This window comes from Eutrigla gurnardus, assembly GCF_963514095.1.
Source record: "Eutrigla gurnardus genome assembly, chromosome: 13".
Classification (NCBI taxonomy): domain Eukaryota; kingdom Metazoa; phylum Chordata; class Actinopteri; order Perciformes; family Triglidae; genus Eutrigla; species Eutrigla gurnardus.
The window spans coordinates 8,770,463-8,795,991 of record NC_139936.1 but is presented as its reverse complement, the minus strand read 5'-3'; the positions used below and the strand labels follow the sequence as shown (position 1 = coordinate 8,795,991).

At 46.3% G+C, this 25,529-nt stretch overlaps 1 protein-coding gene across 6 annotated transcripts in view; it reads left to right on the top strand.

Moving 5' to 3' along the window:
• The window catches only part of smtnb (smoothelin b), a 40,388-nt gene that overhangs the window by 1,975 nt on the left and 12,884 nt on the right, over positions 1-25,529 (top strand). For 2 of the 6 annotated variants that reach the window (XM_084025095.1, XM_084025097.1), the window contains exons 2-9: positions 10,460-10,617; positions 11,923-12,001; positions 12,096-12,174; positions 12,791-12,870; positions 18,506-18,608; positions 21,452-22,158; positions 23,456-23,507; positions 24,483-25,073. In XM_084025095.1, the coding sequence (XP_083881221.1) occupies positions 10,460-10,617; positions 11,923-12,001; positions 12,096-12,174; positions 12,791-12,870; positions 18,506-18,608; positions 21,452-22,158; positions 23,456-23,507; positions 24,483-25,073 (1,849 nt within the window). Of the gene's footprint in view, positions 1-10,459; positions 10,618-11,922; positions 12,002-12,095; positions 12,175-12,790; positions 12,871-15,246; positions 15,307-15,430; positions 15,465-18,505; positions 18,609-21,451; positions 22,159-23,455; positions 23,508-24,482; positions 25,074-25,529 lie in introns of those variants that run through there. The other 4 variants (XM_084025096.1, XM_084025099.1, XM_084025098.1 and 1 more) reach the window with 4 other exon arrangements.

The following is a 25,529-nucleotide window of genomic DNA, read 5'->3' as shown; positions in this document are numbered from 1 at the left end:
TGGCTGGAGCTCTTTAGTTTTATTAAAATGCTGTAGTTTTATAATTAAGTGAGTGGAGCTTCAGATTTATGTGTGTGTGTGTGTGTGTGTGTGTGTGTGTGTGTGTGTGTGTGTGTGTGTGTGTGTGTGTGTGTGTGTGTGTGTGTGTGTGTGTGTGTGTGTGCGCTCAGTGATATTGTATTTCCCATGAAATTAAATTATGAGGTTAAAAACCTGAGCTTTGTCTAAATCTTCCCACGTGGCCTAAATCCTACAAGATAAAAATGCCGGCATTGTCTGAGAGAGCTGCAGCAGCTGTAGAATATAATTCACCGGGTTCATCACGGTGTGAGGCCGACGGGCGACCCAGTACTGAGCTGGATCTCTTATTAGCAGTGGATTCATGGAGTCGAGCGTCTCCTCCTCTCGCTCAAACTTGACCACCGGCTACGAGGTCGCACAGATCCCACATTTTCACTGATGATGTTCGCGGTGACTCGAGTGTCAGGGTTTTCCACCGTGAACTCAAAGGAAACAAACTCTGATTAAACTCTGTCACTCAGAGGGGAAGTTCACCTCCACAGAGACATGAATGCAGCCTTTTGTGTGTGTTTTTTTTATTAAATCTAACACCCTGTACTGTGGTGTTTTTTATGTAGTAGTTGCTGAGTTTGGAAATGAGGTTTTTCAGGCCTCTAGTAAAGATGATGGACATTCAGAGGGTTTAATGAAACGGCTGGTGAAGCCGAGTGGAGGAGCTTCTGAGAAACAACAGTTGGATAACGAACACAGAACACATGAACTAAAGAGTCAGAAGGTCATATGGCCGCCTCTCTAACGCCACTAATCCCTCCTCTACACTTCTATTCAAAGCCCTAGCTGCCTTTTTATATTGCTCATTTAATCCCCTCCCTGGCAACCAGGAAACGCATTTTCTTTTTTCTTCTCTTGGCCATCACATATTTAAATATCCACAAAAATAATCAGTTGGTGTCCCAGTTTCTTATGGAGATGTTTGTTGTGGGTCGTCTGCCCGACTGGTTGCTTAAGATCCGCAGACACAAAAAGACGAACGCTTTTTTTGGGCCGTTGGAGAAAAGCTCTTTCCGACCAAACCGCTCCAACCACCATTGATTTATAAATAGATTTTAGGATTTTTATCAGCTGATGATTATCAGCTGTTACAAAGCCGCAGGTGTCTGTGGTTGTGGCACCTGTGCTCCTGCCCACTTAGCCGAGATTAGACTTCAGCGTCTGTCAGCCGCTGCACGCTCTCCCTTCTAATTATCTCTGGAACGCCTCAAACTGCATCGTTGGAATGCAGGAACGGTCAAAGTGTGACATCTGACGAGCTCCCATGTGTCAATATATGCATGAAATATTGTCCTATACAGTTTATGGTCTGCTAATGCACAAGTCTGCCTTTTTTTTTTTCCTATTAATTGACCCGACCGCAGGGAGACATGTCCATCAGTGGCGCCTCCTGGGCTGATTTACAAAGCTGGATGTCTCACGTAATGATTTGTAACTAGTCTTGCCAGTCCTGTGACCGTCCGTTCTCCCTGGTGATCGAGAAGCATTCACACATGTTTAAAATAGCAATTTCTCTCTGTGGTCTGACCCTGTTGATATGTGGCCCCCGCGGGCCTTCGTTTTATGGCTCCCTGGACCCTTTGTGCGTTGACAAGGACTCGGCGGTTACAGTCGGAGGGGAAGAATGGGGTTTCTTTTGTGGGCTCTCAGTAAAGTCCCAGGTTCTCCTCACCCCCTGGAGACATGGTCCAGAATGTCAGACTCATCATTAGGAAGAAATAAATCGAAACAATTGGGACTTCTGGGACCTTTTTCAGATATATGTGCAGTTTTATTTATACTGACACTTGACATTTGTTTAAAAATGTCTTCTTTCTTCATTGTTTTTAATCAAGGAATTGTTAATTTTTCCCAAATGTGAAGATTTGAGACTTTGTCATACATAATATTAAACTTTAATATGTGAAGGCACATTTGAACATGTAATGTTGGCCTGTGGGAAACTGTCACAGCACCTAAAGTAACATTTCAAGAGAACATCTTTTGGGAAAGCACTAAACTGCAAGACTGAACCTGAAAACCATTTTATTCAGCCTTCAAAGGGGCTACAGACTGTTTGGGATACAAGCTGTTGCATGCAACAAATCTCCCTTTTGATAATGGCCCCTCCTCGCTTTGCTATTCACATAAAGGGTTTTATGCTCCTGACCGTTGAGGACACCTGCTGCTTCTGGGTTTATGCTGGTAGTTGGTGAACTGCCTTTGACCTCCAGTGGAGGTTTTTGAAAGCGTTTCTGTCCTGAAAAACGAAAAAGCACAGCCTTCACATTGCACACCTGATTTCTCCTTCTTCTGCTGAGTCTGTCATCATTCTTTCAGGTGATCACGCCCTTCACATTTTCCGCATGGCATTTCCTGTATGGTTCGGTTTCAAAAGCGAGGAGCCAATGAAGAAATGTTCCTCCGTCTAAGCCGACACAGCAGTTATCTCCACTTCTGCAGGCTAGTTTAGTTTCAGACTTCAGCCTCTGAATATCCCGCTACACTGCCGGGGGCAGAGAGATAAGGACTCACTTGTTTGTTTGATAAAACAGGAAACTTTTGTTACTGGACACGGCTTTAAATAGGCAGCGACTTTTGGCTCTGAAAGGATGAGAAAGGAAAAGCAGTGAACTTTGGGATGATGTGCATACGAAAGTCTATTTTTGGGTCTGTGGCCTTTAAGTAGTTTGTTGCTCTGGAACAATAATTCTGAGTAAGAGGAGCACACGCTGCGATGTATTTCTGCAAACATTTACTCCATGTTTGAAGTTGAAGTTGAGTTCAGCGTGTCATATTTCCTCATTAAAGCGGACGCTTGATATTTGTTTTGTCATTTTTTTAAACGATGCGCTGGAAACATGAGCTGGCATTTGAATACGAGGAGCTCTATTTCATTAATAAGCAGGAGGCCAGACAATGTTTTGTCATTTTTTAAAAGTCACAAAAGAAGAATGTGGCAGTTTAACGCTTAGTAAAACAGTTGTGAGTTATTGTTAACGCCCGTCGCTCCTCCGCAGTCCAAATATGGTGACTTCTGTTGCAAAAATATGAGATGGCGGCGGGTAAAATGCCAAAATCTACACGATGCCATGTATCATCTATGGAGTTGAATTGCCAGTTTGCAAGTGTGTCAGCATTGGTGTGCTTGATACAACCACTGGTGAAAACATCCCACCTCTAGTGGTGGAAACCACCATGGAGCACTTTTCTTTTTTTTAAGTAGTGAAAGTCAGTGATGAGATGAAGCATGATGGAGGTTAGAGCAGCAGAACTGACCTGTGGTTACTGAGGGAGACCAAAGAGTCACAGTTGGACAAATAGAGGCGAGGATAATTATTGTAAGCATCAGATATGAGACGGAGCTGCTCCGGTATTTTTCGTTTTGTGTGGTAACTAAGTGATCCAGCAGAGAGGGTTTCTATCACTGAGCTCCGTCTGTCTGGATCATCATCATGCCAAATGGAAAAAGGGTCTGGATAAGGGATTGAAGGTGGGTTCCTTCGCTGCCACCAGGCGTCTCTGGCTACAGAAAGCCCACTGCTAGAGTGTGAATGCTTTAGGTGCTTTGGCGAGGGTTTTTGTGTGTGTGACAAATCCTCCGAGCTGCTGTTGAGACTGTTTTCCAGGTGTTTTATAATCAGAAGAAACACTTTCCAGATGTGTCCAATCTGCTTTCTGGCGGCTGTTTCCGTGGTTTCCATGCTCGATCTATGATGTCCCTGTACGGCTTTTTGTTTTGCTCTCATCAAAGAGGATTTAAAGATCAATATTGATTAATTTGTTTAATTAATGTGTGCAAAAATCATGGCACCATTACCTGAATCGAGCTTAATGCCCACTTTAAATGAGGGGAAGAGAACATTGTGACTCACGTAATTGCAGAGATGCTATTAAAGTGCCTTTTGATGTTCAGCACCCGTTAGCTTTGCCCAAACTTTCTGGGCTTTCAGCAGTCTTTGGCTTTACATTGGAATAAAGGTGTGGCTCTGTTTTATAGAGAAACGTACAGGAAGCTGCATCGGCACTCTCCAGGATCAGACGTGTCTTGGGTTTTCTGCCAAGTCACATACTGGATCAAACCAGTAGAAATAAAGCTGCATGCATCACATTGCACAAGCTTAGGAAAGGATGGTACTTTTTTTTTTTTTTACATAAAACAGATGAAAGCGAAGACACAGAGAAATGTAGAAACACTGTGGTGTCTGTCTCTTCTGTGTTGATTCCCTCAGGAAAGAGCCATTTCCTGAGATCTACTAGAAACTGTCCTGCGGATGTTGATGTTTTTCTTTCCTGACCACTGTTGTTAATGTTGTGGCATTCTTGAGATAATAACAGCTGATCTGTTAAATATTGTTTGCCTTTGTCTGTCCGTCACTGTGCGACTCTCTCTCTCTCTCTCTCTCTCTCTCTCTCTCTCTCTCTCCTGTTGTTCGAGGTACTGCAGACTTTCAGAGTCAGCATCTATAGAACAAACGGTCTCTGCAGCCTCCCAAAGTGCTCTGACCACCATCTCTGTTTACTCCTGTGGGACTTCCCTCTCTCGCCTCCTTGCTCTTTGCTCATTTAACCACAAGAGAGGGTCACGCAGGGCTTCAGCTTGACCGGGCGATGTCCCATATTCCATTTCATCACGCTCCAGCTCCTGCCGTGACCTGGCTCTGCTCACGGGACACGGCCAGCTGAAGGGCAGCATCCAGCGTAGTCTTTTCTTATCTTTATTAATGACGGCTCCTTCCTGATGAAATCTGTCAAACTGCATCAGAACTTCTGCTTCTGACCACGAGGTACTAACAAACTGGACTGCTCCCTTCCTTTGTGGGTCTCCTATGATTAAGTGCGATGAGTTAAAATGTTACACGAAGAAGCTTTGAGGAAAAGATCCTTCTTTGGGGAAAAACTTCTTGGATCAACCTGGAGAAAACAAACAAGATCCCAGAGTGAAAATCCCACAAACAAAGTTTGTTGTCAAAGTGAATGCTAAAGTAATGTCTGCGTGTCGGGGTTAATAATGTATTGTACAGCGCCGACAGAATAATGAGACCTTTTTGCTTACGTTTGGCTGATATGAAACTCTTTTGTTGAGGCCAGCTCCAGAAAGTGGGGCATGGTTGTCCCGACCAGGCTGTAAGTGACCTGGATCCTCTCTGTGACGGGACTCGCGCCTCTGAAGCGAGACACATTCAGAGAGCTGAAATGGGCCAGAACGTCTCACGGAGGCAGCCGATGGAGTGAAAGCTGTTCCGCTGTGGACGATGAAGAGATATGCATCAGCATTGCTAGATATGAAGCAATGCTGCATGATTGGAAATTACTTTTGAAGTCCACAGAGCTGGAAAGGTCACTATTTTTGCAGTTTCTGATCAGAGCATTGTCCACGTGTGGGCTAATGAATCCATCAGTGCACTAATGTAAGACTCTACTCGGAGCATGAGGCCACGTCATGCACACGTGAGTTCAGATCTGTCTTCAGTGCATCATTACAGTCCTGCAGAACACAGTGATGCCTGTACCTCTGACCCACTTGCATTCCTCCATGCGTCCGTTCTTTATGCCTGCTACCTCAAGTGTAAAGGGGACACTGTTTTCCCAGGTCTGCTCTGGGCCTCTGTCCTACCATCCGCTTATTAATAAAGGTTAAGCCTTCCCACACGTGTGGCCGCACTCCCATTGCCACATGTGCAGTAATCTTTCTTTCTCCCTTGGCTTGGATATGTTACAGGTACTCCCTCTATTTGAGACGATGAGTGTTCACTGTAGCACAATGGCTTTTAAGCTCGAATCTGGTTCGTTTCTTTGTTGCATTTTTTAGCCGAGAGGTGATTGAAACTCCCACTTCTGAGAATCCAGGAGTCCCATGTCATGCAGGGCTCTCATGTATCCTGATTCCATGTCTCATTATTGAGTGGGTGTGGTGTGCAGCTCCGCTCTATTCCATGCATTGTTTTCTTGAGTCGCTGAGAAAACGATTTATGGGACGACAACCTGAATTCAGATTGGAGGCAATAAAGAGATTTCACGCATTTTTGAACTTTCTCACCCTTTCAGTCCTTCCGGATTTGTTTATTTACGTCCGTCTCGATGTTTGTACCACGCCGGCTTCCTCGGTGGCAGCTGGTAATCCACTTCAGCTCTGCTACCAGGACGGCCTTATAAGGGCAAACTCACTTGTGGGCTTGACACAAGTGAGTTTAAAAGCACTGATCCGATCTGCTGCCTGGCTGCACTTTAACCTTCAGCCTGCTCTGGAAATTATTACTGTAGCCCTCATGTCATGCACAAACACACAGTATCCCCGTACCCGTGCACGTGGAGGAGGTATACATACTGCTTTGTGTCGGGGAATTTGCTCGACGCGTCATCGATCACAAAGTAGAAGTAAGTGTTGGGGGCAGAAACAGCAAATGAGACACATGGACAGCCATTAGCAGTCAAAAGGTCGGGTCTCGGCCTGAGGGGTCATTGTGCTCCCAGACAGGGGTGTGTGTGTGTGTGTGTGTGTGTGTATGCTGACCACATACCAGGCTGTGATGTTTGACCTGACCTTTGTAAACCATGACACACCCACTGGGAAGATGCTTATAATATGTTGGACTGTTTTTTGTTTTAAATTTCACAATAAACTATACTTTTACTACTTTTACTCCAGTAGTCACAAGTTAAACATGAGTTTTAATATTTAAACCAAAGTAATACCTTTTAGCGTTTGCATTTAGCTCAAATGTGGGGGGGCAGAGCCACTACATGGTAGCTTAGTGTGTTTTCACTACCTGAAGAACCTTGACTTCATTGACCACATCTGAGGCCGTTTTCCATGTGTGGCACAATAAATAAAAGCAACCACACCGACTTAAATCTGATTCTTTCATGATGACTCTCAGAGGGTGTTGCTGTCCCGAGGAGTGTGTCACCAGCTGGTCGGGATTACTGCTAAACCATGAACGCTCTAATTGACTGTGATTGATCGGGCTAAGTCAGGCACATGTCTTCGGATGTAGGTCTGAGGTTTTGACTCCATAGAAAGCTGCCGGCCGACAGGAAGTGACTCAGCGGTACAAACACAATACAAGCCTTAGCTGGCCCACTTGGGAAACATTCAAACATTTCTTTGTCTCTTGCGCCACCCCGAAGTACGATTCCTCCTAAATGAGATTATCATCTTCTGGTTTATATCAGTAAAGTGAGGCGAAGACACATCTGTAAGAAGAACCACCTGCTCTATCCTGTTCCAAACACTGGATACCACAGACAGCCAGGTGACTCAACCAAGCAGCTTCCTCATAGACCAGACTATAAGGTGACACCCCCCGTCATTAAAGGTGCTGACAGCCTGGGGATGACGGCATCGTTTTCAGGAAAACATTTTTACATGTGACCTATTTTCTTTTTGTGTGTTAGCCTTCTGTCTGGGTATAACGGCTGCTCTCCGGGTCACAGGGCTGTCGCTGTTCGGAGCCACAGTGACGGTTGGTCTGTGGCTTGGTTTGAAAAATACCTCCAGGGACGGTCAACGGTGTAAAGTGCTGTTACTGTGTAACTGCATGGATGATTGTTTTCCCCTCCCACTGACCCAGCAGCCTCCCAGTAAAGACCAATGCCATGTGGAGGGTTTGTCAAATGGACTCTGTTAGTCTGTGTTTCCGTCTCTGGTACTTTTAACGGTCACTCTGTTTTTTTTTTTTCTTTGGCAGCCAGCCAGCTTTAAGGTGTGTTTTATTTGCTCGGGTTAAGCCCACTCATCACCTTCCCGTGCAGGGACGCTATTGGTCGGCTTTTTTCCAGTCTCCTCTTTTCAAACCCGTAAAGGGAAAAGTCAGTTACGGCCGCTGGACTTGTGCCAGTTGATTTTAGTGTACAAATGTTGCGGCCAATCCAAACTGACTCGACACGCGGCCATCTGTGCACTGATTGGCCCGTTTTATAACTTGGAAAAAAATGTGTGTTCGAGCAGGTAAAAAGTCAAAGTGCTGACGTGCACACGTAGGGTTTGTTTTTCATCTGCCCCTTTCACCACGTCAGGGTTTTAATTCCCCTGTGCGTGCATTTAAACAAGATCACTGTGACTGATTTGGGCAGTTTGTCACATTCTCTCTCTCTTTAGGAGACGACCTTGTCTGTTGAACATTTTCTTATGTGATTTTTGCTTGATGTTTTAAACTGATATGAACAGAAAAGGGTAAAAAAAAAAAACTGCAGCCTGGTTTGAAAATGCTAAGCAGAAGTTATTGTTTTAGAGTGGAGGCCCAGGCCTGAGGCTGCTCTGTTATATCTCAATAGTGAATAAATAAATCAGTCAGTCCAAAAAACTTGGCAGCGTCCTGGCTGTATAATCACATCATGACATTCATTCAGCAGTAAGCTTGACAGTGTGGTAACAGACCGCTCCCCCGGGTGTTTGGCTTGTGTGTGTGTTAGTGTGTGTGTGTGTGTGTGTGTGTGTGTGTTTGAGACACTGGACAATAACAGCAAGTGTGTTCCCATTTCCTTTCTCCTCTCTGAAACTCTGACACTCCTGAGATCATCATCTAGTCTCACTCCTGGGTTTTGACCCGAACCCCCGTTCCTGATCATCCCATTTCACTTCCATCTCTTTTCCTAGTGAGTCAGCAGGAATGTGAGGAATGACCTGAACGAGGCCTGGCCCTTTCCCACCCAGCTCTCATCTGCCCATTTTTAGGCATACCCGAGTCCAGCTTCTCTTTCATTTGACTCTTTTTCACTTTGTCATCCTTTCCCCCCTGTTCTTCGCTTTACTTTCCCCTCTTATCCTTCTCCTCCCTCATATGCTCTCTCCCTGCCTTTTTCTGAACACTTTCTTCTCTTACCCATTATTTTCAGTCAGCTCAGCACTTTGAATTTCCACAAATTATAGTACATAGGAGAGCCCCTCTAAGCTAGCGTAGCTCGGGCTGCATATTTTGTCAAACCGCAGTGAGACCTCAAAACCACTGGCCCTCTTCATCTCTTGTGAGACAGCCCCCCTCTTCCTCCTCCAGGCCCGGTAGGGGGGAGGCACATCAACACAACAACCCCCTTTTCAACCCACCAGGGTGCAAAGCTTAGCTTAACAACCACATCCAGCTTCCTCTACTGGAAACCAGTCGGCACACAAGGGTTGGTTTCTCCACTCGGCAGGTTTTAACTGGTGCAGCAGGAGTGTGTGTGTCTGTGCGTGAAGTGTATCAGGAAAGCCTGCCAGAGGGACGGCTCATCTCTGCATGTGTTGACAGGTTTCCCGCTGTCGAGCGAAAGAGAGATCTGTCTCTTGTATGGCAGGAGAGGGCTCCCTCCGCCCTCGCTAGGCTCGCGGCTGTCGCTGACATGAAAGCATCCAGCTCGCCCGCTGGCGTGTCTGTCTCCAGGCGTGCTTTTATACACACACCCGCACACCTTAATTACTCCTGCTGGGGGGAAAAAAGAAACCCTTTAACTAATAGCCACTCGGAGCGATGAAATGGCTCGGTGAGTGTTTTCAAGTGAGCCGTTTCAACATCTGAGTCTGTGAGGCCTCCTGCAGCCCGGCTGCTACTCAAGAGTAAAGACACCTGATGGACCCGGGGAGCTGAACACACTTCCTTCTTATAGCCCAGGACCAGCTGTTGCCGTGCCTGTTTCTCATCCTCGGCTTCCTGCTCAGGTGGTTCCTGTCTTTTCACATTATGGAAGTCGGATCACTTGTCCTCACCAATCGATAAGCCGCTCATCGCCCCCTGCTGACCGCGTGACTCCCAACCACACATTTAAAACTAAGCCAGGCCCCGTTTAATGCTGTCTGGAAGTCGAGTCACACACCTGAACGTATGTTTGTTATCCGTCAGCTGTGACTCTGGTTAGCACAGCATGACCTTAAGCCCACATCAGCACACTAACATGTTCACAATGTCGAGGCATCCGTCCAATAGGGATTATGTTTCAGTCAGCCGACACACCGACATCGCCGTCCCCGGAGCCAAGCTGCAACCACAGGCTAAAGTCACAAAATAAGAGATTTTGGCTGGACATCTGTATGTTTGGCTACACCGTCCCCCAGCCTGCTCCTTCTTGTGAAGAAATGCGTTATTGTCCTTGTTTGACAACGTTAATTACAGAGGCCAATAGACGACCTCAGGAAATCGGAGCAATGACTCTACGCTATGGGCCCTACAGTTCTGCTTCTCCACTGCCCTGTACTTACACTGACAACAAGCCTGTGTTGTGCTGCTGTAGTGGGTTGTTCTATAACAGTGTGGCCGTGTCCTGACCATGCTTCTGCGGTGTAGGCTACTCGCTCATGGATGCAATGATGGCATTATACGAGCAACAAGTGGCTACACTTTGCAGCCCAAATATGCGGCGTCCTGCAATGTGCACGCTCACATTTGTCTTCATGCCCTTTTTTTTTTGTGTGTTTTTCCTTTTTATGTTGCAGCTGGATGGAACCGTGGATCTGGACGAGAGGCGCGTCATCCGTTCAGCCATCCGGGAGTTAAGGAGGAGGGAGATCGAGGACATGGAGGCCGCTCTGGCCAGCAAGAGATTTCGCCCCATGCGACTCAAACAGCAGGAGGACAAGGAGAACCAGCACAGGTAAGACCACACACACACACACACACACACACAGACGTGTCTCTAATGACAAACACCAGTCCAGGTGAATTGGAGATGCTGGGAAAAAAAACACAAAACCCAGATGCAGCATTCCTCGACTCCAGTGGGAAAACGAGAAATGTCTGGAAAAGTCAAGTCAGGAAATCATAGGGGACTGAGAACTGCAACCACAGCAACTTTTCCATTTTCCATTGTGTATGCAAGATTTCACAGAAAATACATTCACTTTTAGAAAGTGTCCTTATGTCACATCTCTTCTCCTGAGATTCAGATTGAACCACTCGGTTCACTTTGTTTGTCCTCATTGGTTTTACATGGAGCTTTCTCTGTGTTTTTCCACTTCAATTCCCAGCTTCTGTCACTCAGCTGAGGAATGTGGACAAACTGATAACTCGGCTCTAATTCCACCTTTGCCATTTTGTCAATAAACACTTTTTTTTTGCTTACACACTGAATGAGAAACAGGACAAACAGGCTCTAGAAGAAGATCATCTTGGTGTGAGTGTAAACATTTGTACGGCTTAGTATAAAGTCTTCATAAAACCTAATTCTTTTAGTACAAATATTTAAGATAATACAATATTTGAGTAATTTATGTAATAAACTTGCACAAAATGTAAAATAGTATGAGAACTTAAAGCTTTTAACTAAATGAGATGAGCTCTGCAGGTCAGGATGGACTAGGTCTTGTAACAGGTGTAAAATAATAACTGGTAATACCTCGAGTGGAGGTGAAGAATTGCAATAATAATACTTCACGATGCTGCTACAGAAAGTAGGTATGCATACCTACAGTAGCAAATGTGTTAAGACACACGTATTATACACATTACCCGTATGAAAGTTGCCTCTCAGCGGTGGAATGTGAAATATTCCACTCTGGCGTGCCACACGTCCTCTAATATCTAGGTAATGTGGAGAACTGGAGGAGGCTATGAGTAATAGAAACCAGAATAAAAGTGAGCAGTGAAATGGAGAAATATGAGGCTGAAATGATGGGAGGATGAGTGCAGCCTTTTTTTAGGCACTGTGTGTCATTGCTGTCAAATCTATTATGCCAGAATATCACTTTTTCCACACTGTATTTGGGAGCGTTTTCTCCCGGGCTAGAAAGCCGCGCGTTATCTCCAAATTGTCTTCTGTTGCCTTTCAAAAGCACAGAGAGGCCCGACGAAAGAGTCAATGAAGCCCACAATTTGTATTTGTATTTTAATATTCTGTGAAGTTAATGGTAAGACATAATGAGCACCATTATAACCACTTAAACGTCTCTCCCTCTCTCAGGTCTGAAACCAACGACAACTTGGACGTCCTGTCACGAAAACTGCAATCAATCCAGGACATCGACGAGCTCACGAAAATGGTGAGTATTAACATTAAAAAATGAGAAATCATGTTATAGGGTGACACCGCATGCTTGTCCTGCGAGCACTGACATCACGTGTGTTTGTGTGAAGCTCCGTGCCGCCAGCGAGTACGAGGAGAGGAAGATGATCAGAGCGGCCATCCGAACCATCCGAGATGAACAGCAGCAAGGTGAGCTCTTCTATGATGATGATTGTGTCTGTGAGATATAATCCCTGGAAACTTAGAAAGATGCACATTTTCACTGATTAGAAACTCATATGTGAGACCAGCTGTGGGATCGTAATGAAACATTTCAGGATGATTCATCTGTGTTCTGGCAGCTCACACACTTAAACTGACGATGATGCTGTAAATATCAAGTTATATAAATGTAAAAACATATAAGGATGTTATATTCTGCTTTAGTCTGGATGAAAGGAACTATGTGGGTAAATACATAGTGTCAATGTGCATGCATAACTCAAAAGGGAGCGATGGAGGGCTGTCTGTGGTCGCCATAGTTACTGAGGCAGATCTACCTATGATGCTGGATCAGATAGTGGATTCCTGTCATTCCTTAGCGCTGTCTGGTTTGTGTGAGGCCCCTGTCACTCTGATCCTCCTCTGGGGCCGTGTCGGGACACCTCAGACAATCTTCTTTGCTGTCAACTCGGCTCGTGTCCCATCTGTGTTTTCTCTTCTCCTAATTTCACAAATGACCGGAGGTTTGACATCAGATGGGATAACCAGCCCCGGCAACTTGGTTGTAATTATTGTTCTGCTGCCGTGTGTGTGTGTTCTTTAGGGACTGTGGAGCGGGCTAAAGCTCTGGGTCGCTGCCTGGAGCCTGAGAGCGTGGAGCCCCGGAGCAGCATGGGAACTGGGGTGAGTAGATCAGAGTTAATAGAGCGGTTTCGTGGGCGGAGAAATTATTAAATATCACCGCATTATCCTGATAACGGTCTGAACGTCACATTTCAACTGACGGCTCCCTCGTCTAATGACTACTTGTGTCGACTTCCATTTGCAAAGCCGAACGGAGCGCGGACCAATTTGCGGGTGTTGAGTTTGTTTGCGTGGCAACAATGACCACTGAGGTTTTTCTCTGCTGCCACAATGAAGAATGCAGCAAACAACAACCGGCATTGTGACTTGAGTCACACACTGTGTCATGAATGTGGCTGGACCATATGTAAATGCACACACACACACACACACGCACACACTTTGGCTGCCACGGAGCAAAGAATGTGCTTTTGTTTTTTACATCCTCTTCCAGATTTGGCCAAGTATGAGCAGAAAGATAAAAAGTGCTTTGAGCCCGGTGATTAGAGAAGGCAGTAAATAGTTTTTGACAGGGACAGTCTCCCAGACGCTGTCATGGTCACATGTCTTTACAGCCTTTAACACTTTGAGACAGTTGAACAGAGAGACGAGAGGCTCGGAGACTTTGAATCTAATTGAATCTGATTTGATCAAATATTTGAATGGTTTTATTGCGTTTTGACGGCCAACATCACATGTTTCTGAATCCCTCTTTGGCTCTGGAGTCTCCAGAGACGCCTCTCTCAGCCCTCTAGTGGCCGATGAATGACTGTGTCCTCAGAGTTGAACTAAACTTTTTTCAGCGTTATTATTGTCAGTGAACATGAAGCTTGCCTTTTTGGGAGAGTCTGCTAGGAGCCAGATGTTATCTTATCTGCTGTGTGTGTGTGATCGCAGTTTTTTGATGAATGCTCTGTTTCCAGTGGATGAGATTTGGAGGAAAAACAAATTTACCCCTTGTATGTGGCCACCCCTGCTGTAACTCAAGCCTTTAGAGTGATGGAGGTGAAGGAACAGCTATCTAAGCTTTAGAGGAAAATACAATCAGTCGCATTATCAGAGTTCTGGTGGTTCATGTGAAAGCCAATTTTTCCCGCCACAGTGACGTAAAAGGGAGCCATTAGTATCCGTCCCATTGTCTGTTGAAGCCCACGCTTTGCTTGTGTGCATTCCTTGTGTGTGTGTGTGTGTGTGTGTGTGTGTGTGTGTGTGTGTGTGTGTGTGTGTGTGTGTGTGTGTGTGTGTGTGTGTGTGTGTGTGTGAGCGCGCAATGACAGCATGCTGGCGTCACAGGAAGCTTTAACATTCAAGCCTTGTTGCCTCACTTCCTGTATGATAGCTGAGCTGTACGGCGGTGGAGTTGTGAGCTACAGGTGGCATGATGGATCAGGGGGGCGATGGAGGTCTGGATGTTGAGGAGGGGGGGGCAGACAGACAGACAGACAGACAGACGGGACAGGCAGCCCACCAGCTGTGCCTCAGCAGCCTAGTCTGTGCTGGAATGGGGACGTGGCCAAAAACAACATCAACCAGCAGCAGCAGGACTCCTTCCACTCACATCACAGCAGCGGATCTCTTTGAGCTGCGCTCAATTGTCCTGTGGCAGATGGAGGTCCTAGATAGGCCTCCGCAGCAGCCAAACACACACACACACACAATATGTGTATACTGCCAGCAGCTTGAGACAAACAGCAGCTCAGAAACTGAAGTAACAAAAATGTATCATGGAAAATATACCAGTGTGTATGCATGGTCAATTGGTGGATTAATGTCGCTTACCAGAACACATGAGAAGGTGATTTATTTAATGGCCGTGTTTTAATGACACACAAGTAGAGCTCACGTAAGTACAAGTTTCCTTTAGCTCATTTGTGAGAAACCATGCTGTAACTGTGGCTTCTAAAAAACTTTAATTATATGTATGGAGCCAAAAGTGCCAGTAGCAAAAGGTAAAAAAAAAAAAAAAAGTGCTTAATATTCAATAATGGAAAATAGGTTATGGTAGAGTAAAATATCTCATCTTGTCCTAAAGAATTAGGTCAAAACACAGTGAGTCAGACGTTAATGTGTCAAGGCACAACCCTTTAACCTGTGTGTGTGTGTGTGTGTGTGTGTGTGTGTGTGTGTGTGTGTGTGTGTGTGTGTGTGTGTGTGTGTGTGTGTGTGTGTGTGTGTGTGTGTGTGTGTGTGTGTGTGTGTGTGTGTGTGTGTGTGTGGGGGGGGGGGGGGGTCAGATCCCTTCGGAGACAGAATGGGAGGCAGGGGAAGTCAAGGGAGTGGCTTGTTGGTATTATGTGTGTGTGTGGTGGTGGTGGTGGTGGTTGTGGTGTGCCTGTTTGTGGGTGTGTGTGTGGGTGTGCGTGAGAGAGAGAGAGAGTGTGTATGATGTGACTGAGGGAGTAGAGCGACAGAGTAGAGGACGTCCTGACTCCAAGAGGGTTACTGCTGGGAGAGAGAGAGAGAGCGATAGAGAGAGAGCCGGGTCAGTGAGAGAAGGTAAATGTCATTCAGATTGTTTCTGCTGTCACAGACCAAACGCTCCTCTCTTACTGTCCTCCTCTTTCTTTACATTGAACCATTTCTCCTCATCAATCCGCGCTCGTTTCCGTCTGACTGAACAATGAGACGTACCTGCCTCTCTGTTTACCTTTCAGGTTTGTGCACTTAATGATTTATTGCTGAGCTGGAACATATTTGTTGATGGTTAAACTTTTAAGGAAGTAGACGACACCTTGATGATGCGTGAGATGAAACTGGGTCACTTGTAGAATTGTGAAGTAAATGTAAGAATAAGGATTCTACAAAGACATCATCTGGAATATTTAACATTGTATGAGTATTTAAGTCATTTAATGCTGTAATTTGTCTGTGAGGCTTCAGGTTTGCATGCCGGCCGGGTGTGAGCTCAGGTAGGCTGTTCCAGACAGAGTTTTGTTTGCTCTCTGATCTCATCATTAAGTTTCTATCTTACCGGCTTATAGTATTTGCAATATGTTTAGCAGACTTGGAGATGAGTTGTGCTGGAGGGGGAAAAGTACAGTAGACTCATTCTTTTTTTTAAATATCGTAAAGCTCAGATTGGCAAGTGATGACGTGCAGTAAGTACAAATGGGAATGAGGCTAAGGGCTGAGTTTTTTGTGGGTTGTGTGTGTGTGTGTGTGTCTGTGTGTGTCTGTGTGTGTGTGTGAGATGATTGCTACTTCATTCCAGCTACTGGATTTCAGTTATTGGAGGTGAGCCGAGTGTGTGGCTCCTCAGGCTGCAGTAATGGAAAAAGAGCCTCCAGTCATCTCCTCTCTCCCATGTGGAGGTATATGGAGGACCCTCAAATGGTCCGACCATATTCCCGGCGCAGTGATGGGTTTAACTTCCGTGGAAAACTGGGAGCGTTGAAACCCGGCGCGTTGATCTCCAGCTGAACTCTGCTGCCTGAGCTGGTTGGTTGAAGGAGGTGTGCGCCCTCGGTGCTGGCTCGGCCTCATTGTTGTTATTTTTTGTGGCGTTGAGGGTTCGGAGGAATCCAGATGGCCGACGCCTCGCTGTGGTCGCGCAGAAAGGACAGTTGTTTTTGTGTTTACGGGTTCGAGCTTTTTCGCAATTACAGTCCAAAGCAAGCAGGCTCCTGAGGCCACATGGGATGAGTGGTTCGGTGTGGGACGGTGTTCAGGTCTTCACCGTCGGGGCCAGAGGGAAGCCGCTAATGACAGCATTGGTGGCTGGCAGCAGGTTCGGAGCTCTGCTCCGCGTCTCCGGTTCCACTTTATCTTCCCCTTTTTTTCCCGCTCTGCCTCACTGTCTGTGAGAAATATGTTCCCTGTGGTTTAGTGGGAGCTGTGAAATGATGGCTGTCTGTCTGACTCCTGGTAGGAGCAGGAGAGGGAAGAGAGGAGGGCCGGGTGAGGAAAGGCTTGTCCTCTCTAATTGTGTTTATGGCTCAAACGTGATTATCTCCCCCTGTGACTCTTTGATTGAGTGACTCCACTCAGAAGCAGAGTGCCCTTTGTGTGTGACCTGACCTCTCGCGTTATTACACTGTAGTGCCTACAAGTCCTTTGTGTTGTTGCAGAACACCGTTTGTGTCCTCCAAACTCATCAGACGCTGTAATGACTCATCAAATGAGCATTCCACTCAATCCCCATTCTAATTGAGCAACAATTAGCCTCGGCTTTAAAAGTAGTGACTCCTTTTTACACCCCAGAATTTGTGCTGATACTTTTTTTTTTTTTTTGTTGCTCCATATGGAAAAAGTGGAAGGCACCTTCCCCGTAGATTTACACTGCTATGATGTCATATTTCAGTTGTCTACCTTTTTTTTCCTACCAACACAGATTGATCTCTCCCTGAGGATCGTCACTGCACTAATTCAACTTGTTGTTATTTTAATCTCATCTCGCTACATGATGTGATCCACTTAAGTTAATAACCAGAGCGGTGCCGTTCCAGATTCACCTTTCCTGTTTGCGCTCCCGTAACAGTGTCTGATTACATTTTCTCTCAGCGATTGGGCCGCTCCGCCCTGTAATCTGCTCAAGGTGGAGAAGGTCACAGTCGACGGAGCAGAAAGCCTCCCAGTCCGTTCTCACCTCTGCCTCTGGGCTTGTTGTGTTTGAATCCAAGCAGGCTTTGTGTACGGCCTCTCTCTCTCTGATCACACACTGCATTGATTAAATGCCTTTCTAAAAACACAAAGGTGTGACGATTAAGAATTTTCACTGTGCCAGTTCGTGAATGATAAGGTAGTTTACACACAGACGACTGATTGTGAGTGTGTGATTGCGTGTGGCCTTTCTTCGCTTGCTTGAGAGCTGGTGAATATGGTTTTCAGAAGCTTTTTGTAGTAATAGCAGGCTGTAAATCTGGTTTCTATGTTTTTTCAGGATCCACCCAATTTTTTTTTCGCAGGACTATTCTTACACCAGATGCCTCTTGTAAAACACCTTTAAGGAGATTTTGTGGCGTGATAGTTCGTCATTGCAAATCAGCTACAGAATGACGCATACCACCTAAAGCTCCACACGCAAGAGGTTTTTTTTTTCGCCCTTTCAATAGAAAAGCAAGTCCTCGGAGCGCTGTGGATTACAAATATGTGTGGGAGTGATTTAAAGCGTGTGTGCACACATGCTCAGAGGAGCCTTATTTGTGCAGCTGATTCTCCTGTAGAGTGGTTGAAGGTCAGGCACCAGAGGCCCAACAGTAGTACCGGCATCTTCATCTCCCCCCACTCCGTTCTCCCCTCCACACCTCTCCCGTTTCCTCTCCATATGCCAAAATACTCCCGCTTCTCCTCCGAGATCTCCCCCTCTGCTGCCACTTTCCTCTATCAGTGCAGGTTCGGGCCGCAGAAAGGTCTGTATAACGTGCTGAATTCAGACTGAATGTCAAGTATTGGCTTTTTTTGGCACTGAGGGCGTCTCTGTCTGTCTCTCTCTGACATATACAATGGAAAATGAAACAGATCTTTACTTTTCCAGCTGGCCAAACATGTTGCTCGTCATGGCTGGAGCGTTTGACCTCAACCCCCCAAAACAAAAGACTGTTGTGATCACCAGCTGACCTCAGATGATCGTAGGGCTGTTTTGATCAGAGGGATGGGTTGGCAGCGTGTGCTGAAGGAAAAACCTGAAGACATTAAAGGGCATGATACGTCCGGAGCTTGATTGAAAATACTCATGCGTGGTTTTCTTCTTTTCCAGGAGACAGAGCGGGAGAGTTACAGTGAGCAGGAGCATATCAGATCTCCGATCCGGGAGTTACGCGACCAGCAGACACAACAAAGCAGAGAACTGCAGACAATAGGTGAGGAACACTCGTTCAGTGCCAAACTGCCGTTATAACACGTTGTCTGTATGTTATACACACAAAGTTTTTTGGAAAACACAAAATCTTCTGTATGCTGTAAACATTCCCCTAAAGGTCACGTATGGGTGATGGCGTGTAGCTGGAAGCCAACACTGACCGCCTCTGTTGCGTTTACGTGACTGCAGACGTCCACCTTGATGCAATTTCCTCTTTGCTGCCTGTTAAAATAGTCCGCTGAAGGAGCCATTCTCCTGAGGTGGCGGTCAGGAGGTCATATTAGTTCAGGGTTCCTTCATCTGACTTTATTAACCATTAGGGCTCACTCACAGCCATAGGCTTAATGACATTGGCTTAAGTGTGGAGTCATTTCATTAAGTTAGCCCAACCATTAATGAAGAAGTATGAATGCTGGCCTTCAGGAGGTGATGAATGTGCTTCGTTCCTGGAACCCGTGACACTTTGCAGGCTGATGCTGATGAATAGCTTGTTAAATGACAAAAGTGCATTTCTGGCAAGTCATTAAAGTTGTTACAAACCTTCCTTTGACGCGTCCAATTTAAACACACCGGGACAAACAGTTGATTTGACAATCCTCTTCATATGGGACGCCGCATTTCACTTTGATCATCCTTGGCTGTAGATGAAAGTTGTTTTTCTGAGCCCGGATGACCTAAACTTGGCCCTGAGGCTGACAGCCATAATAATGTCATTCTGTGTGGCCTGGCCTGCTCTGGACTTGGCATCCAGTGTTCCCCTGATGGTCCTGGGGTTGGTGGTGGCGTTATGGGAAGAAACGGAGGGAAACCCAACAGCCACACCTCTGCTAAATAAAGCTGATACCAGAACAGAACCAAGGCCCGGTTGACTTGGCGGAGAAATTTCCCACTGTTCCTGATTTAACCTTACAATTTAAACCAGGGTGAAGCTGGGGTGAACAAAAAAAGACCACTATAGAAAAGCAAAGGAGGTAGGTGGTTTTTTAAAGTGGACACCAATCAACAAAGACAGTATGGTTGGGAAAGGCTGGTGGTTCTTGTCGTTTCAGCAGAGGGACTTGGATGGTTCTTTTTGGTCTTTGAACACATGCATACCTCTACTTTCTTCAAAAAAACGTATATTTACAAGCTTTACCTCAATGACCGTGCGTCCAGCTGTACTGAATCCTAGTGTAAACTGTAACTTGTAAGGCTGTGATTTAGGAAATGAAATGTTTGCAGTGGAATGTCTGGTCTTAAGTTCCCAAAAGAGAGAAACGTGTTCACTAATGGCGAATCACAAATGTGTGGGAATTGAAGGACTGAACACAGGTCTGCTGCTATACCATAGAATAGTTAACATTGGTTCCCTACATGGGGGTCGAGAGTGGGGTCATGAGATAAATCTGAGAGGAACACGAATGCAACAGCTTGAATGATACACTTGATTTGTAAATAAAAACAATAAATCTACTACAGAAATCTCATCTACCTGTTACGCCGAAGCGGAGGCGTGATGATGTCACGCCCAGGTCTTCAGCAGGCGAGGGCGGAGTCAAACAAACCTGCGCTGACCCGCCTGCAACACAAGCTTTCCCCGGGTCATTGCTTCACTGTGACGGAGGGATAAAGAAAAGCCTTAGTTTAGCCTTTGTTTGTGTTCTATATATTGAGAGGCTGCTTCTGTAGCTATTTCTGAGCTAAAAGCAAGCCTCTCATTACCCAGCAGCAGCAGGGATTTTCCCAGAAATCTCTGCACAAAGGCCATGACAGCTTCCCGCTGGCAAAAACATGGAACAATAACGTGAGACTTTGTAGCAGAAGCATCGGCGTGTTTTGGCCTTCGCTTCAGTCGAGCAGTAATTGAGTTTAGGTGCATCATTAGATGTAGACACTGCTGTTTAGTGGACTTTAGTGTCACATGGGAGAATGGCAGCCAGTTATTGTCTTAATTGTGTATCATAATCACGTTTTCTATTCAGACTGTATTACATAATCAATCTGAATAAATTGATTGTGCACAATTGAGCATCTTTTTTAGGAGGTGAAAGATTTAAATGAAGCGGTGAACGTCTGCTTTCGATTGTGTCTTGACGTCGAAAGAGATTTCTGCGGCTGCCGGTCCGACCCTTTGATTTGGTTTGTAAATAACAGGCATGCATTCTTGGTGAACCCCGTTTGCAGAGTTGGTGTAAACACCGGTCAAACAGAAGTGTTGTGCACGTGGGATGTGGGATTTCGATACACTCTTGGTTTTGTCTGTTTTCCTTATCCGTGGGTACGTACACAACCTCAGATATTCCATCACTACGTGGGGTGTGAGAGGTAGACGCTGTCGCAGGAGGAGGATGTGGGCAGCCGTGTTGTTTGGAGTGTGGTTTCCTGAGGAGAGAAGGAGCGGTGGAGGAGCTCGGACAGAGGGGACGGGAAGTATTTGTCCCAGTCTCGATTTCACTCCCACTTCCTCCTCGACTTGCCTGTTGAAAGCCACATGCTCCCTGTCATTAGTTGTGACCCCCAGCTTCTCTTTCATGCAAAACCCCTGACACAATCTCACACATCTTGCTCAGGAACTGAGGCCCGTTTGGAGGAAATGCCAACATCCCCTCAAGTCTCCACGTGCCTCCTCTGTGATCCCGGGAGATATTTTCGAGGCGGGGCCTCTTATGAGGGCCTCTGTGCCCACACATGTATTTCATTTCCATCACTTCAATCTCAAAAGTCACCACCTACTGCTTCCTTTGCTCACATACAGTAACACCCTCTTCACTTAGGTTTGCTACTGATGTGAGAGGAAGCATAGAAGTAATATGAGAATCTGTTTTTTTTAAATCGCTCATCTTTCATTTGTGTTTTGTGTTGCAGGCTCCAACTCAGGCATGGTGTTGGTTCTCGATCACCTGGGGAAGGACAATGTCCCCGGACCTCTGCTGATCCAGCCTCAGAGAGAGGCTGTGACCACAGAGCCCGAACTGGTCCTGTCTCATCGCCAAAGGTCCGACTCTTCGGCTTCAGACCGCAGCGTGACCTCTGTGCTTTCCAGGTCCAATCTGGATTCCGTGTCCTCGGAGAAGAGTCTGGGCTCAGCCTACAGAGGCCGGCTGGACTCTGGAGCCTCAGACAGGAGCCAGAGTCCCTTCCAGCGTGTCCGGCTAGACTCTGGGGCATCAGAGCGAAGTGTCGGCTCCCTGTCCTACGTCAGGCAGAGGCTGGGCTCGGATGTCTCCGACTCTGGCGTCCGGCCCCGTTTGGGCTCTGGAGCTTCAGACAGCGTTGGGCTTTTGTCAAGGAAACGGACTGACTCTGGGACATCTGACCAGAGTGTGAGTGTGTCCTCTGAAGGGAGGGGTCCGACGGAGGAGGTGGAGGTAGCCACGAGCGGTTCAACTTGCAGCACCGATTCAGAAACCGAAAGCGGAAGCCAAGGTCCAGCCAGCCTCCAGGCTCAGCCCAACCAGGACCGCATCATTGACCAGGAGCAGCCTGATGGGGCTGTGTTATCCCGGAGAGACCCTGCAAATGGCCTGCTCAACGGCAGCGCCAAGGCAAAAGTGGACATCGACAAAGAGAAGGTACAATGCTCCGTCCTTGATCCATGAATGTCCTTTGAGTCCTGAGTATACAGACAGGTGACAAATTAAAGGAAATCCTGACTACAAAGTCGGAGAAACACAATAAATGTTGCTTCCATTCAAGGCAGGAGGGGTCATTGTCTGGTTTGAAGCCCTTTTAAAGTCCAACTGACGTTACGTTTATTATTTTTTTCTGCCACAGTGTACATATCTGCCCATGATATATAGGCTACAGCGCCAGTTTGTTTATTCCAGTTGGATAAAGAGATTCTCAACACATCTGTTAGACAGACTTGTTTATGCTAAAAGACATTGTAGCTGTCACGACACTGCATGTTGATTCTTCATCTGTATCAGTTTGAGCCAGCTGACCACAGGATGTATCTCAACTGCACCACTAGAGGGTGTTGTTGAGCCACATAGCCATGGCACCACCTGTTCAAGCTCCCCGTGTCTTTCTTCCCATTTGATTGTCTCCTATGAGGAACCCCCGACACGCCATTCTTCAGTGACACCCAGGCCTCATCTATAAACTCAGCGTGCTGAGCTCCTGTTAGGTGCTGTTTAACTTTGCGTCACTCGGCAACACAAACAAACGGTGCACCTGAAGTGTCTCTGCTTCACGTCAGCGGCGTGTCAGTCTCACCTGCTGTCAGAGAGGGATGGACGGCGTTACGGCCCAGAGGTTCTGTCTCTCTTCAGCCCAAAGTACGGAGAGCACACAAACTGCTCTAACATTTCCCATGTCGGGGAGGGGGGGGGGGGGGGGGGGGCTCAGGTCACCATGACGCCGTTGTGTCGCCCCTCTAAATGTGTTTACCCAAGGTTGGCCCCGGACTTCTTTTATTGTTCCCTGCACTATACGGTGATGTTCAGTCTTCTGAGAGAAATGTAAACACTCTGGGGCCCATCATGGCCCCGCTGCCAAAAAAAGAACAGAGGCCCACTGCTTCACTCCAAACACCAATGTTACATAATGAAAACACCACCGGCTGATTCTGTATTTAGGACTGTGAGTGTGAGTGTGAGTGTGAGTGTGAGTGTGAGTGTGTGTGTGTGTCTGTGTGTGTGTGTGTGTGTGTGTGTGTGTGTGTGTGTGTGTGTGTGTGTGTGGTTGTCACCACAGCCATCCATAGTCCCTCGTGAATGTGCATTGCTGCCTGTTAAACATGGAGATGTTCAGTATTGCAGCTCTGCGGTTGTCAATCCACACACGATGCATGTTAACCCTTAATCTGCCCTGCTTCCTCTGCTGATGTTCTCTCATGGGTTTTTGTTTTTTTCCCCCCCTCTTTAGATGACAGGTAACAGTGATCTGCCCTTCACTAATGGCAAAGCAACAGATTCTGGTGAGAAACTAGTCCTTTCTTTGCTCTGACTTGTGAACTGCTTGAATAAATAGAAAATCAATCCAAACATCAGTTTTCATAATCGTTTCAAGGCATTTATCAAAACATTTGTTTCCAGCTCCAGAAATGTGAGGAGTTGCTGCATCTCTCTTGTTTGAGGCATTGTTTATTGAATAGAAAACATTGCGATGGGCATATTTCACCATTATTATTTTTTTATATATATTTTTTTTTTACTTAAAGAAACAACAGATTTATGGATAATGGAAGTGATACTTTGCAGCTCTTATGATTTTATAACACACAATATATATACTTATATGCACAAATTACTTTGGTTTAGTTTAAGGACACAAAAGTGTGTGATATTATCACCAGGTGGTTCATAGCCTGTAGGACTCCAGTATATGGAGGCAGCCATGAGTGTGACTGAGCCACTCACAGGAGAGCGTGCTGAGAAAAGGGAATGTTATAATATACATATTGTTTCTGTTTCCAACAGACAGTGCTCTTTGCTGTGACCACTGTACTGTAAACGGTGGTTTTCCTCGTGAGCAGCACATCTTTTTTCCCTTTGTTAGGATGACCTCAGTGAATATCTTCTCCTCTAATCACTAGTGTTTTTTTCCATTGGAGAGTGTGCCAAATCATGAGCTTTGTACACATTATCTGACGGTATTAGGGATCAGAGAAAGGAAAAAAATATCCATGTGTAGAAACATGTCCTGAAAAGTAAAAAAGATAGAAACTGAAAGGCAGTGAAACTGGGAGGATAAGTTGATTAAAATAAAGGGGCTGGAATAAAACCTAGAATGAGGAGGAAAGGACGAATGGGATTTATAAAGGGCTTTTGATGTAGAGGAGGAGAAGATGACTCTAAGTCAGCTAAATTCAACCTGAATAGTGGAAGGGATCTCTGCTGTACTGAGAGCTTCGCTGCGATTTCAACTCCCATCCTGCATTATGTCGTTACAGCACCCAAGCAGAAAGATGTTGTATTGGAGCAATTCAACCGCACCAACTCCGTACGCGATCGAATGCGCAAGTTTGCGGAGCCCAGCCAGAGCCCGAGCGTACCAGCGTTGAAGAGAGCTCCTCTGAGGAACGGGACCACCTCCGGCCAGACGAACGTCTCCAGAGCCACCGAGCTGTTTGCACACACAGCAGCATCCCTCGGCACATCTGGAGACAGGCCAGCAGGGCCACGTGTGGACTCCACGTCTCACACCTCAGCCGCATCCCAGAGTCATCAGCCAAGAGGCGTGGCCACTAAACCTCTGTCTTCAGCTGGCCAATGGCAGAACTCGATGGGTGGGACGAGGCATTCGGCTGAAAAAGATGTGCATGCCTCCAGTAACTCAAAGGAAGACAGGACCCCAGGGAGAGCAGCTGCACAGCAGGTCACCCAGGGAGAGGCAGACCCGGACATGAAGACTTTCCTGACCATCGAGATCAAGGATGGGCGCACCACGACCTCCTCCACGTCCTCCTCTAGGGGCAACATCGTCCCCATCACCAACATGGCCCCACGCATCACCACCACTAATTCTCTGGGACAGAGAGCAGGTAGGAGCAACAACCTTATCGTACTCAAACGCTCAGTCAGCTCAAATAACTCCCTTAACGGGACACCAAAGTATTAATTCAGGATTTTAAATGACAATAAAATGGAAAATGTAATGGTTTGTTTGACCACTTGGCGTACGGTGCCTTTGAAGTGAAACTTGATTAAAGATCACTGTTGAGTTGGAACAGCATGCAGGTCTGCAACACACTGTGTTTCGGTGTTAAATTAGCGACTGCATGTCTGACATCAACTCTAAGATCACAATGGAATCCCAGTGGTTGTGGGAGGCAACGGCACCAAGGAACCGCTCACAAGTGGGATGATGACGAGCAAAGCACGTGGATGACTGGGGATGGGTGTTACTGCTGAATGTGAAACAGCGTGAATGTACTGAAGGGTATTTGTTAAAGAGCGGGCAGTGCAGAGGGGGCGAGGTCAGCGGTCAACAGAAGCGA